The sequence below is a fragment of the Eschrichtius robustus genome, chromosome 11, assembly GCF_028021215.1.
Source record: "Eschrichtius robustus isolate mEscRob2 chromosome 11, mEscRob2.pri, whole genome shotgun sequence".
Taxonomy (NCBI): Eukaryota; Metazoa; Chordata; class Mammalia; order Artiodactyla; family Eschrichtiidae; genus Eschrichtius; species Eschrichtius robustus.
In genome coordinates, this window is record NC_090834.1 from 109,090,438 (window position 1) to 109,104,903 (window position 14,466).

Sequence of the window (14,466 nt, forward strand, 5' to 3'; positions counted from 1 at the left end):
TCAGCATCTCTCTTGAACTGGCAACTGTGGGCTGGGCTGCCCTGTGATGCCAAGCAGGTGGGCAATCAGGTGGGATGCAGGTGGTGTTTATTTTCATGGATTTACACACACTGGAAAAGCCTCTGGGCCCTTGCTGCTCCCTCCTCCCACCCCCAGGGCTGGGTCCCCCAACGTGAAAGGGAACTAACACCGAGGGGCAAACAGAGGTGCAGGATGTGGGGCTGGGGGCCCAGCCTTCCACATGTGGCCACTTGGGCCTCTCAAGTGTGTGAGTAAATAACCCAAGTCCAGCCACAGTTTGGGCCTCACTCTTCGCTGTCTAGCTTGAGGCTGATGCTTCGGGCCTTGCCTCGCGCCAGGGTGGTGGGCGGCGTCCCTGGGCCCTCCCGCTCTGCCTGGCTGGGGCCCCTCGAGCGAAGCAGCTGGCTCTGTTTTCGGAGGAAGTCCACAGGGGCAGCCCCGCCATAGCTGCTCTTGGCCAGGGCAGCCCTCGAGGGTCCCACGGGGGCATGAGGGTGGGAGCTGGCCTCCAGTTGGCCCAAGTGGGCCACATACCCATCTGACAGGAACTGCGGGCAGAGGTGGGCAGGGATGAGGGGATGGCTGGTCTCAGGCCCACACGCTGCCCTCACCTGTCCTCCCCAGGGTCCTGGGCAGTGCTGGCTGCGTTATAGGCCTGGCACAGCCTGACCAACCCCAGGCTGAGCCCGGGCACCTTTACTCCTGGCTCTGCCCCTCTCTGGACCTCATCTTGAGTTTCCTCATCTGTAGAATGGGATTTTGGAAGGAAATAACAGCAGCTAACGTTTAGCCAGCACTTGCTTTGTGCCCAGCCGCGTGCATGCTGATAGGCAGTAAATCACGTGCTCTTCATGAGAGCTGTTGAGGTCTGGTCCATCTTATCATTTCCATTTTGCAGACGAGAAACTGAGGCTCAGAAAGGTCAAGGCCTATGCCCAGAACCGTGCCAAAGTGGAACCAGTACTCAAGGTCTTGAGCGTATTATCAATCCTGGCCTGCCCGGCACCTCCAAGCTGCTTGTGACCCCCGTCCTAGGAGGAGCCCAGGTTCCCTGATGCCAGCCATCCCTCTCACAGCCGCCCGCCCTAGGTGCTTCCTAACACACGGGCGGTCCTTCCGGCCCAGACCCAGGCTCCCACTCCCCAGCTGGCTCGCAGTCCCCACCTTCATCGGTCCTCACCTGGCACTGCGCCTGGAGCTTCCGCACAGCGCGGCCCACGATGTAGGTCTGGCCCGGGGGTAGGCCCAGCGCCGCATATACGGCCACGTCTTTGGGGGACCCGTAGCCGGCCACGATGTTCAGTTCCACCTGTGGCCAGAGAGGCCAATCAGCAGCCCCGGGGGGCGGAGTCATGAGGCAGGGGGTGGGGTCTGGTGGGCATCCAGTTCAGAATGTTTCGGGTCGAGGCCATATGGTCTACCTCACCAGGTCCGGCTGGGGTCGGGACCGGCCGTATCTCTCTAGTTAGCCCCAAGGACAAGGGGCCCCTGGGACCACGAGGGCCTTGGCGGTCTGTTAGGTTTCGGGGGCCGATGGGGGTGAGACCAGATGGGCCTCCTCCCGGGGCGACGGCGGGGAAGGGACCCTCCCCAGTCGCCGCACCTCCTGCACCAGGCTCTGCAGAAACACCGCCTTCTGGCGCAGCGGGTCGTGGGTGAGGCCATCGCAGAAGGAGACTACGCCGTGGGGGAAGTTGTGCTGTGACAGCCAGGCCACCACGCGGTGCTTCTGCATGTCGGGCCGGCCCGTTACGTACACGATCAGGTAGCCCGCGTCCTGCCAGTGCCTGCAGGGGGTGGCGGCGGTCAGCTCCACGCGCCGGGGTGGAGACCAGTCACCACGGCGAGCGGGGCGGCCGCTCCTACCTGACCACGTCCACGGCGCCGGCGCGCACCTTGGGGTCGCTGCCCATGATGGAGACGCTGGCGGTGAAGGAGCCGTCGATGCTGAACACCACGGCCTCGGTGTTGCGGGCCACGACCGTCAGGCAGCACTCAGCGTATGTGTGGTCGCCCCTACGGCCCAAGGGCTGCTTGAGCGACATCGGGGCGGGGCCCAGAGGAGCCCCGCCCCGCAGAGGCCCGGCCCGCCCCGCGCTCACCTGACCACCATGCGCACCGGGTAAACGCCGATACCCAGCGCACGCTCCCCGGGCACCGGGAAGGTGAGGCGGCCCGAGCTGTTGGTGACCTCGGTGCCAAAGTGAATCCACTTGCCTGACAGCGGCTGCGTCATGATGTAGATGTCCACCTAGCAGGGAGAGGGGGCGAGAGGGTCCCCCTGACGCTGAGCGGAGGAGGGCCGAGGCGGGCCTGTCGTCGGGGGTGGACGGGGTTGGGGGCTCAACCTGGTGGGACCGGGAGCTATCCGTGGGACAGGAGGCAGCACCCGGACCTCCCGCTTGGGGCGAGGTCGGCCCGAGGGCGGCCGGTCTACCCGGGACTGAGGCCTCTGTGTCCTGACCTTCTCTCCGGTGAGCGTGACCACGTCCAAGGGCCCGTACATGAAGCGCCCGTTCAGCACCTGGGGGCGGCCCTCGCACACCACCGTGTCGCTCGCCCGGTGGTTGGAAGTGACATTCTGGCGGGAGGAGACGGCGTGAGCCCGCAGCAAAAACGTGACAGGGATGCGGGAGGTGCTGGTGAGGGGGACCCGCGCCCAGACTGGGGTGCTCGGCCTGGAGGAAGCGGGGCCGCTGCGAGAGAGGGGCGAGGCCTGAGGGGTGGGCGCTTTTGCTGACCCCGATCTGAGGTCATGAGGGCCTCTGTGTGGAGGGCGGTTCCGAGGGGGCGGAGGCATGACAGGATGGGGTGCAGAGGATGAGGAGGTGGGGGGATGGTTAGGGGAGGAGACCAGTGGTACCCAGGGGCGGGGCCGAGGCATGAGGAGGTGGGGCCAGGACCACAGCGGGCGGGATTGGACCCCGGAAGGTCTTGAGGGGCGGGGATCCTGGGGAGAGTAGGCAGGGCCTCGCTCTTGAGGGCTCGAGGGGCAGGGCACGTACCCGGATCTTGACTTGGGTGCGTTTGCGCTGCCACTTCTCCCTGGGGAAGGCCGGGCTGTAGATGGACGGCTCCTCGCACTCGGTCAGCTGTGGCCGCTCCTTCTCGATCACCTGCGAAGAATCGGACCCAGCAAGGCCACGTGAAGGGGGGAAGGGTGCCTGGGGCTGCCCCTCCCCCAGCCCATGGCTCCCCATCATTGTCTGGTTCCCTCTCCCACCCCGCGTCCCTGGGCCCACCTGGCGCAGGATGAAGGCCACCACATCCGCCGACTCCCAGTAGCTGGCGTGGAAGAGGTGGGGCAGCGAGACGGTGGGGAAGGCGGTGAGCGCCTCAGGGCAGTACAGCGAGTAGTCAATCCGCTTGGTCCCCCACCAGCGCTCCAGGACTGTACGGCCGCGGTGGGCAGTGAGTCAGGGGTGGCCTCCCACCCCATGCCCACCCGTCTGGCCCCTAATGCTCTTCCCTCCCTCTTTTCCGCCAATCCTGCTGAGGCTGGAGTTGGGTGCTAGGGCACCCTCATTCCAGAGCAAATGCTGGGGGCAAGGATGTTTCAGCTGGGCTTTGAAGGTGGAATAAGTATTCCCTCCCCAGGCTGGGTAGCTGGCTGGCTGACTTACTCTTAACCACCTCACTGGTGGTGCTGGGGGCAGCTGGCTGGGCTGGCAGATCATTGCCTAGCTCACTGCCCTTCCAGAAGGCACCGCTGGCAGAGGTGGGTGTTGAGGGCACCAACATCTCCAGCTCCTCCAGAAAGAGGCCTGAGTGGGTCTGCAGAGTGTCAGCTGTGGGTGGAGGGGCGACCTCAGTGGCAGGCTGGGCCAGGCCGCCCTCCTGTCTTCCCACCCGTTTCCAGGACAGCCCGGCCCCCATCCCTCCACCATCTCCCCTGCCAGCCCTCCCTGGTCGGGTCTTGGCTGAGGCTGAACTGCCCCACATCTGGGTGGAGGTGAAGGGTGGGGGCATCCTCTCCTGTTAGCTCACCCCAACAGCCAGCTGCATTCCTGCCAGCATGACTGCCGCCACCACCTGGACCCAGGCCCACTTGTCTCATGGGGCCAAATAGCCACTCACTTGCATGCATATGAGTACACACCCCAAACCAATACACGAACACAAGTGCATGCAGAGACACAATGCATCCCTACACACAGACACAGCAGCCCCTCTCCCCCCCAGTGGTGGGCAGCTGCTCTCAGTGTCACCACCTCCTCCCTTCAGCCCAGTTGTCACCACTGCCCCCGACTTCTGGGCAGAGAATGTTAGAGGGTCCTGGGGATCCAGACTGCCCAAGGGGCCAGGGGAGGGCTCCCTGGTCTTGGGAGTGGTGACATGAGAGAGTACCAATGATGTGGGAACTACCTCATGTCTTCTTGGGTGAGGGGGGCCCACACCCATCCCTCACTGTTGGTGCCCTCCTCTCTCTCCCCCTTATTTTGGTTGGCGGCATACCCAGCAGCAGGGATGAGCCATCTCCCAGGGGGAACTTCTGGTAGCGCGGCACAGCCAGTGGGGCGATGGCCTGGAACTTGGGGGCCAGCAGGGGCTCAAGGCGGGAGGCGCAGGGGTCGGCCGCGTGGAAGAGGTTGTAGATCTGCTCACAGGCTGGCCGCATCTGGGCCACTGGTACCCAGAAGATAAACGGGGGAGGGGATTCAGCTGGGCATACTGGGAGGTAGGGGTTGTGGGAAGCAGCACCCTGACATGCTGTGTGACCCTGAACCAGCACTTCCCAGACTCTACTCCCTGGGAGGTCACCAGGGTCCTGCTTAAAAGTGAGCCAGGTCTCTCGGCTAAAAAGAGATCAGAGCCTTCGATTTGCTGATGTTCAAGATGAAGTGTTCCCCATGCCTGTTGGACCCCTTCTCATGAAGAGCACCTGTGGGTATGAGTTCCTCCTGGTGCACTTTGGGACACTTGGCCTTGGCAAGTCCCTTCTTTCTGGGCCTCAGGTTTCCCCTCTCTAGCCAAGCCATTTGTTTGTACAGTGGGGAATGGTATAACAAAGAGGTGAAACAAAGAGGAGATGGGGGAGGGGCAGGTGAAGCCCACCCCCACCCTGAGGGCTCACCCTCCAACGTGGGCATCACGGTTTTCCGCAGAGCCAGCACCAGGCCCAGAGGGGAGCCAAAGAGGAAGAAGCCGGAGACCTTGAAGTCAAGGCGGGTCGCAGTGGTGAGACCATCAGGAGCCTCAGAGGCGGCAGCGGGTGGGCAGCAGGCTGTGCTTGCCCGCCTGGGCTCCCCAGAGGAGGTGGCTGGGGGCGCCGTCTGCAGGCTGGGGGAGGGGGAGGGGTGCTCAGTGCTGCTGCTTCCGCAGCCCAGCACAAGCCCAGTTTGGGGTTGATGGGGCAGGAACGTCACCTGTTTTGAGAGCCCTCGGGCTCAGGACTGGCCATGTCGCTGTAGGTGTGCTGGGCAGGCAGCACTGAGGGCTCTGGGCTGGCCCGGCCCAGTCCCTCCACCCCATCTGCCAGGGGATCCCGCACTGGGCCAACCTCCGGGGAGAGCAGCTCATTGTTCTAGACGGAATAGGGGACAGAAACAGCCTTAGGACTGGAGACAGTCGATTTCTACTTATTTGGAAGTGAGGAAAGAGGCTTGGGGGTTGGGCAGGGACTTAAACAAAGAGTAGAGCCCCAGAGGAGGTGGAATGAGGCAGCAGGGGGCAGGCCGGAGAGAGGGCATATTCCAGGGGCAGAGAACGAGAGCGCCGGGGAGACACGTGCCTCCTGGGGAGGCGGGTCCAGCCACACTGACCACGCTTCCTCGGCGGCTGCTGCTTCGGCTCCCAGAGCCCGCACTGGCACTGTGGCAGAGGGCGTCGAAGCCCAGGATTCCACCGACGCCGTCCCCAATCAGCACCACCTGGGTGGGAGGGCAGCGCCATCAGGAGGGGCTGCAGCAGAGGCAGGAGGATGGGGGGCTCCGGCGGCAAGTTCCCCGGGGACATCCCTAACTCCTGACCTGCCCGCAGAAGCCGACACCCTCAGACGAGCGCAGGAAGGCGGCGTAGGCCTGGTTAGTGCGGGCAATGACCGTGGCCACAGCGCCCTGGTATCGGGAGGATGAGGTGGCCAGCAGCGGCAGGGCAGCCAGTGGGATGTGGTCCTGGGAGCGGGACAGGCTGTCACCGTCATGGCTGTAGGGGCTCAGGCTGTAGGAGGAGGGGGTGTAATGGATGGGTGGGGGGCCTCCAGGCCCTCCACTGCCCCCTCTAAGTCCCCTTGACCTGTTGGCAAGTCCTAGCACTGGAGGGCCTTTGTGGGGACCATCAGTATCCCAGAGGCCTTGTGATGGAGCCATTGACTAGAAACTGAAGTCCAGCTGGGTAGGTGACTAGCCCAGGTGTTTGGCTTCCTGGCCTCCTCCCCCTCCCCCCATGGGGCCTCTCTGGTCCCAGGAGCCCCCGAGTGGCTGTCCACACCTTGGGTACCCTGTGTGTCCCCCACCCTCCCACCCCTGACCAGTACTTGGAGACAAGGGCATAGGCAGAGGCGCAGATGGGTGGGCAGGGCACCAGGCGCAGCGCCACGTGGCCCAGGGCCTCGGGGAAGTGGACGCGGGTGATGGCCTCGAAGGCCAGGCTCAGCGTCTGCACATCCGCCTGCTTGGAGTTGGTGTCTCCAGGGCCTGAGTCTAGGATGTTGCCGCTGTGCAGGATGAGGAAGAGGGCGTGGACTGCGCATGTCTCCGCCCCCAGTTCCCCTGCTCCATCCAGGCCCTGCGGGGCACAGGGGGGGTGCCAGGGATGTCAGAGCAGTCGCCTGGCCGGTGGGTGGGCAGAACTGAGACGCGGGGTGGCCAACCATACTCACTTCTGGGTCCCTGGGTGCTCGGGCCCCCTCCCCGATATCTTTGGTGGACTCGGTTCCAGGCTCTGCAGGATGGGGAAAGCCAGTGAAGGAGACTGAGGGGTCTGTGGGGATCCCCTCATCTGGTACTTCTGGTACCCCTGCTCTGCTGTCTGCCTGAGCACCCGCCCCTCCCCCCCAGTCTTCCTCTGACCTTCTCCTCTCACCCGACTCTCCCAGGTCATTTCACGTTTCTGCGTCTTTGTACATGGCCAGTCCTGCTGCTGACAGGCATGCTTCTCCGCACAAGGCCTGTTTGCCTGGAAAATTCCTTCTAATCCTGCCCTGTCCAATATGGTAGCCACTAGTCACATGTGCCTATTTAAACTGAAATGAATTAAAATACAATACAAAATTCAGTTCCTCAGTCCCACTCGCCACATTTCAAGTACTTGCTAGCCACATGTGGCTACTGGCTAGAACATTTCCATCATCTCGGAAAGTTCTTTTGGACAGAGCTCGTCCAATCCTTCAAAATCCAGCTTAGACAGCACCTCCCACATGAAGCCTTCCTGGACTCCAAATGAATTCCTCCATTCTTTGTGCTGTGTCTGAACCCTGAATACACGCCACACATCCATCCATCCACCAATTATCTGCTCGTTATTCGTCTGTGTATTTAACGAGCACCCTTTCTGGACTGACATTCCTCTTAGGACCCCATTAAACTTAGGAATGAGTTGTTCTCCAAGTCCCACCGCAAACGGAGTGCTGCTGGCTGGCAGCTGGGTGCGGGATCTTTACCTGGCGCCCCTTCTGCCTCCATGGGGCAGGCAAAGGCGTCGATGAAGTCATTGGAGTTCCACTTGGTCATTTCCTTGGGGAAAACCTCGTCACTGTCCGAGAAACCTTCTGAAGGGACCAGGGGCTGCGTCATGGGCTGGCGGGCGCTGCTCAGGGACCCCCCCCCCCTCCCCCAACAGGTCTGGGGTGCTGACCGTGGGCATCAAAGAACTCCTCCTCAGAGCTGTTCTCAGAGTCTCGGGCGATGTTCTGCATGCGCCACTCGGACAAAGTCTGGGGAGACACGCCCCCTGCAGGGCCACATCGGCCTCAGCCTGGGAGTCCAGCCTGAGGGCCGCCCCCTCCCGTCCCCGTGCCTCAGCCTCACCTCCATGCTGCGACGAGTAGGAGGAACGGGAGGATGAGGACCACTGCTTGCCGAAGCTGGCATCGGGCGAGGCATCGGGGCCTGGGGGGGCCTCGGGCCCGTCGGGGGTGCCAGCACGGCTGGCCCCAACCCGGGCCTCAGTGCTTGGCTTCCCGGGAGGCTGGGCCTCGGGCCCCTCACTGCCTGAGTTGCACTTGGCCATGCGCTGTGCCAGCATGCGGGCGGTCTCTTCCTCCAGTGCCCGGATGTCAGCCATGCTCAGCTCTGTCCACTCGTCCTGCCAGCACCAGGCCTGGCGGTGGGCCCGCAGCATCACCCGACGCAGACCTGTAGGCGCCCAGGCATCAAAGCCATGCCCTCCCCACCCACACGCCCCAGCCCGGAGTTTCCCTGCCACTGCAGCCACATGTCCAGCCCATGAGTTCAGGTAATGGCTCCCCTGGGCACACCACCCACCCAGGGCCACAAAGTAGGGCACGGTGAGCACGGTCCGGGAGACGGGAGTGGAAACTGGTGCATTTGTCTTCCTGCCCCACCTCCCTCCCTGCCCACTGCCTCTTTTGTCCCTCTGGACACCCCAACTCTGAGCGCTGAGCCCACCCCGACACCCTGGGAAGCTGGGAGCAATGTTTGTTTTTGCTTCTTTCAGCTGGCTTCCTGCTGACTTCTTCAGAGGAGTTAACAATTAAGGCGTTGATAGTTAATGAAATTGTTGATGGTTAATGAAGGTGTTAAGAGTTAATGGAAGTGTTGGCACTTAATGAAGCAAAACATGATACCCGTTCTGGGATAGTCTCATCCTAAGCATAGGGATAAAGTTAGAGACTTCAATATCTAGGAAATAAAATCATAATGATTGAATTATTGTTATAAACTTCTGGAAGGAAATACATCAGAATCTTAATAGTGGTTATATGTGGGTGAGTTTCATTTTTTTAATTTGTGCTTTTTGGCATTTTTCCAAATTTAAGATACGGTGCCTGTATTACTCTCTGAGCTAGATTTCCTCATCTGTAAAATGGGAATAATAATTGTCCTTACCTTGAGGGGTGTTGGGGGTGTTAAAGGAGATCTTGCATGGGAAGTGATTAGCAGAGAACTGGGCAAGTGGTGATCAATGTTAGCTTTTTACTATCTGGCCCAACCTCTTCCTCATTTACAGAAGGGAAAATTAAGGCGCAAAGATGGGAAGTAGCTCCCTGGAGGAGAGGTTCCATGAGGGTCCGTGGTGGAATGGAACCCAGGTCCCTGGACACCCCCATCCTTCTACCTGCAGGTAGTCGACCCTCAGACCTGGGAGGTGGGGCAGGGCTGAGCCACAGGAACTGTGGGGTTAGTTTTAGGGGGGGCATGAGACAGGGCCTCCTGGATACCAGGGCCAAAGGATGGGACTCGGAGAGAACGACAGAGTCGCAGCTTTGGCCTGCACTCCTTAGCGTGTTGCAGGTTACAGCTGGTGACCCTCCTGAGAGTCTCTAAGTCTCGCTTGACCCACAGAACACTGGAGAGTCTTAGAATTTTAATGGATGAGAAGCAGCATCTCTGAATGTCAGAACCTGCACGGACCTCAGAGATCACGTTGTCAGCTTCTTGCCCTCCTGACTCTCACCCGTACCTCAAGGCTAGGCTCCCCCAACCCCCAGCTAGGCTGTGCTGCTCCCCTCTGCCTCAGTGCCCACCACATCAAATGGAAATGACGGCTTTATGTTTCTGTGTCCCCAGCAGACTGGGAGCATCCCTGGCTCAAACGCGCGGCCTGGTGCACGCTGAGTAAACAGAACCTCCCGAGGCTGGGCGCTCACCGACATCGTGGATGAACTGCTCAATCTTGGCCTGCATGCCCCAGTAGCGGAACTCAACCTTGCACAGCTTATAGGCGCACATGAGGGGCCCCGTCTGGGCTGCTGTGCGTGCCCAGTCGTCAGCCAGCGGTCCTCGGCCTGTCTTGGCCGAGCGGTACAGCCGGGGGTCCTCTTCCGCTTTGTACTCGCCTGGGGCCACTGCGTCCCGCACGATGTCGATGGTATCTGTGGGGGGTTCCGGCAGCACTGAGCAACACCAGCCCCCTCCGGCCCCGGCCACTCCTCCCCCACCTCGGGACTGGGAGGGCAGCTTTTCATGCACAGGAAGCCTAGACCGGGAGAGAGCCTGGGACTTGTCAGAGGCCGCCTGTGGAGGTGGCAGGTGTCCTGAGAGGGGCTCCACGGTCCCCCCGCCTGCTCCAGGCCTCACCCAGGATGCGCTGTCTCCGCTCAGCCCCACTCAGGTTGAAGACATTCGGCTGCTGCCCCCCATCAGGCAGGTAATAGGTCTCTATTTCAATGGAGAATTTCTCCACAAAGGGGCAGGTGTACCTGGGCAGAGGGTGGGGGTGAGGGTCACGGCTGTGCCCACCAGGGCTGTTCCCCTCCTGGCCCCAGACCTGCCCCACCCACTCACCGGGTGCGGGTGTAGGGATAGGCATTCCAGGACTCCTCCTCCACCTGCAGGGCGGCCTTGGGCAGCAGTGCCCGGAACCAGCCTGGGATGTGGGAGCCCACGTGGTACACCTTGTGTGTGTACTGCCCACTGCCACCGGGCCCATCCGTGTAGGGCCGGTTGGCCAGGATCTCCACGCCACTGCCCTCACCACTTGACTCTTCTCGGCTCTTTTTCTGCAGCCCAGGGCAAGAGTAGAACGGGCAGCTCAGCCCCAGATCAGCTCCTGGGATGGGATCCCCAGCTAGGCCTGGTCCCCTGCGCAGCTCTGAGGCCCTCGTCCCAGCCGTTCTAACTCTCTGAAACCCGACCCTGGTCCCCTGTAGCTCCTGGGGTCAGGATTACAGCCGCTGTCCAGTCCCCTATGGGGTTCTGCAAGCCAGGACTCATCCAGTCATTCAAGTATTTGTCGTCTGCTCTATTCCAGGCATTGTTTGGGCTTATATTAATTGGGATCTGCTGATGTACAGAACAAAGACCCCTGCCTGCCCCTGTGCAACTTACGTTCCAGTGGAGGGAGACAGATAACAGACAGAAAACAAAAAAAAGCAAATTAGAAGGTGCTAAGTGCTGTGGTAAAAAGAAAGCACAGAATAGGGTAAGGGGGATAGGGCTGGGGGTTGCAATTTTGATAGGATGGTCAGGGAAGGCCTCATTGAGAAGATAACATGACCTTGATCTGAAGATGATCTGGGGGAAGGGAGGGTGCTGAGCGGGTGTGAGGTGGGGGCACTATTCGAGGCAGAGGGAAAGCCAGTGTAAGCTCCTGAGGTGGGCGCATGCTGCTTGTGCTGCCGGCAAGGGGCCAGGGTGGGTGGGCTGGAAGAATCAAGGAGAGTAAAAGGGGCCCCCACCTTTCTAGGACCCCAACACCAGCTCCTGCCACACCCCTCATAGTTGGAGAGCACTCAGATCCCGTCCTTAACATAGCTCTGGAGTTTGAACTTGGCCCACTTAACCCTCTGAGGCCAGATCCCAGCCCCCTTGCCTGCTCAGACTCTGGTCCCACATTTCTGGGGAGCACATCTGGAACGGGCACCAACCCTCTCCCCTCCCTGAGAGCCTGCTCTGGCTCATTCTTCCCGACGTCCAGGACCAGACCTCTACCCCCTTCCTCTTAGCCCAGACCTCAGCATCTGGGGTCCCTGCCTGCTCCTCTCTATGACAGGTTTGGGGCCTGGTCCTCAGCCCATCTCCCTGACCGCCTGGGGCTGCCAAGGTCCTTCACCCTCCGGGAACCCCTCCCAGTCTTTCCCTACCACCTGGGACCGCTCCTCGCTTTCTGCCTCTCGCTCTTTTGCATCCTCATGCACTCCTTTGCTTACCCCCAAAGGATTACACATTCTAAGGAGGATTAAAGGAGGTCAGATGGGGGCTGAGCGCATAGGAGGGGCTGGGCACTTGGGGTGGGGAGGCACCGCTAGGCCCTTCTGCCACTCTTCCCGCAGACTTTAACCACCATCACCCCTCCCCCACATCCGACCGGGGAAGCTCTTTCCTCCTCTGGCCTGAGCCCTTCCAAGCCCCAGAGCGGGACTGGAGGGGGACTGAGCTGGGCCCGGCCCCTGGTCCCAGGTGCGGCCTGCGCGCTCCTCCGGATACCCAACATGAAGAATACCTCCCCCCACCCCGCGCCCTGGTCGCCTACTTCCCACCGCCCTCACCTGGATCATGTAGAGCTGGGCCACCTGGTACTCGTCCAGGCTCATGGGCAGCACAATGTGGTACTCCTTGATGAGCATCCTGAAGGCGCTCGGTCGGCGGTGCGCGGCCTCCGCTCCCGCTGGCGCAGGACACCGCGCGGCCGTCAGTGCGGGGCGGCGGCGGCGCGCGGCCCCGAGCCCTGAGCGAGGGCCGAGGGGCTCGGGCCCGGCGACCCCATGCCCGAGCTCGCTGCAGGGGAGGCAGAGGCGAGCCCAGCTCTGCAGCCAGCGCCGCGGGGGGCCGGGAGCCTCGGGGAGGCTGAGCGCTGACCTCTTTTCCGCGCAGCCCCCGCCCCCCTCCCGCCCATCGCCACGGCAACCGCGCGCTGACGCTGGCCCCCCGGAGCCGCGGGCTCAGGCCGGCGGGCTGGCGGGCCAGCCTTGCCTCTTCGGCCGCGTTCGCGTCCAAGCCCCTCGGAACGGCATCCCTCGGGGACCCGCCCCCAGGAACCCCCGGGCCCCTCCTTCCGGGCCCGCCTTCCACAACCGGCCCCTCGGGGCCCGCCCCCTGCATCCCTTTCCCCGAGTCGGTCCCGTGTCCCCCACTCTTGGACGTCCACTTAGAACCTTGTCCCTCGGGGTGTCTCTAGGCGGAGCAGCCCCGTGCACCCCTCCTCTCAGCATCTCTGTCAGTGTTCCCCACCCCGCCCCCGAACCTACCTTCAAAGACCAGATAACTAACACCTCCGCCCCCTTGACCTGCCTTCCCCACCCTGGCCGGCAGCCCAGTCCCCAACTCTCCCCTTCCCAGCATCCTTTCTGGACCCCCGGCACTTGTCTACGCAGCCGCCCCATCATCCTTCCCGAGGGTTGACCCCTCTTCGGGCTGAGGCAGAAGTATCCCACGGGCCGCCGCCCTGAGAGACCCCCCCTCCGTCCACCTGCGCCCCGGTTTCGCTGCAGCCCCTACCCACACCTCGCACCCACTGAGCAGGCGAGAGGCCCCCGTTGTCTCCACTTCCCTCTGCTCCCCGGCGTCCCCGTCCCCCGCCGTGCTCTTGGCCCGCCCGCCAACGTCCCGGCTCACCTCTAGTTTAGGGCGGGCGCCCCTCACCCGGTACGGGCGGGGGCGGACGGGCGGCGGGTCAGAGCCCCCAGCGCACCGAGCCCCGGCCTTGGATTCCAGCAGTGGCCGGACCCTCTGGAGGCGAAGCGCGGGCCCATGGCCCCGACCTTCCTCCAGGTCTGCCCGCCGGTGCCCCTGCTGTCCCTCCCCGTCGCCCGCCGCGTCACTGCGGCCGCCCCGCCCCCTTCCTGGGCCCGGCGGCCCTCCCCCAACCCGGGCCGGGTCCGGGCAGCCCCGCCCGCGGCGGAGGAGGGCGGCCCCATTCTTCCTTCCCCTAGGCGGCGGGGGAAGAAGAAGCCCTTCTCCAAAGGCTGGCGCTTCTTAGTCCCGCTGTATTCTTTGGGATCCCCAAAGCACTCTGGGTTCCCACCTCCACCCTGGCCCAGCCCTCCTGTGTGCTATGGAAATATGACAGAGTCCCATCCCCAACTTTCCAGGCCCTTGGATCCTGGGGCCCAGGGTGGGGTAAATGCCTCACCGTCCAAAGTGCAGCCAGAAGCTGGTCTCTGACTTGCCTCTACCTAGCTGGTGGGGTTCCAGTGCCCCAGACCTCTAGGGTCATTCAGCCACACACACAGGCAGAGGCCTGCAGTCACTCCAAATATTTGCGCTAGTCCCTGAATGGGGCCCCATGGCTTTTCCCACCTATATCTTCTGGGTCCACAAGTCTGGTCAATGGCCACCAGATCCTGCGCGAAGGCTGAGACAGCCTAGGGCTGGGCTCGTGGGACCGCACCCCGTCAGCTACAAGGCACTGGGACAGCGTATGGCAGCACCGAGCTGGGTCTCACCCATGTTGGAAACCAGTTCTCTCTCCTTGACCGTTTCTCAGGTCCTGTGGGGAGGGAAGCAGCAATGCTCCCTTTCTTTCCTCTCTGAGGACTCAAGAGATGAGGTGTATTCAGAGCCTCCAGGGCTGATTCCGAGCTTGGGATGTTAGGGCATTAAGGCATGTGAGGGTGTGGCTTAAGTGAACTGGCATTTCCACCAGCGAGGCACTGCTAGTCCAGAGAAAGAACCCTCTAGGCTCAGGCTGGAGACAGTGCCCTCCAGCTGCGGAGGCAGCCAAGGCCCTGCGCTGCCCCCTGGTGGCATCACGTGAAGGAGGGCAGGGCGCTCAGCTACTGGAGCTCAACCCTTTCCACTACTTACAGCTGGAAGGCTGAGGGCCAGAGAAGGGCAGGGTTCCACCCAAGGTAAATGGACAGTGGAGGCAAGGCAAAGCCAGGCT

General features: G+C 62.3%; 1 protein-coding gene across 1 annotated transcript; it reads right to left on the reverse strand.

The window, feature by feature from the left end:
* Positions 1 to 64: 64 nt before the first annotated feature.
* On the reverse strand, positions 65 to 13,376 carry PITPNM1 (phosphatidylinositol transfer protein membrane associated 1). Its single transcript, XM_068555984.1, has 24 exons — positions 13,197 to 13,376; positions 12,131 to 12,249; positions 10,428 to 10,642; positions 10,221 to 10,342; positions 9,791 to 10,015; positions 7,989 to 8,315; positions 7,816 to 7,911; positions 7,622 to 7,729; positions 6,842 to 6,903; positions 6,497 to 6,747; positions 5,991 to 6,180; positions 5,784 to 5,891; positions 5,388 to 5,545; positions 5,096 to 5,301; positions 4,477 to 4,647; positions 3,645 to 3,809; positions 3,264 to 3,412; positions 3,027 to 3,137; positions 2,486 to 2,602; positions 2,124 to 2,272; positions 1,888 to 2,037; positions 1,625 to 1,808; positions 1,202 to 1,330; positions 65 to 569 (listed from the first exon to the last, which is right to left on the reverse strand). Exons 2-24 carry the CDS (start codon positions 12,206 to 12,208, stop codon positions 306 to 308), a joined length of 3,735 nt encoding a protein of 1,244 aa, XP_068412085.1. The 5' UTR covers positions 12,209 to 12,249; positions 13,197 to 13,376; the 3' UTR covers positions 65 to 305.
* Positions 13,377 to 14,466: the final 1,090 nt, after the last annotated feature.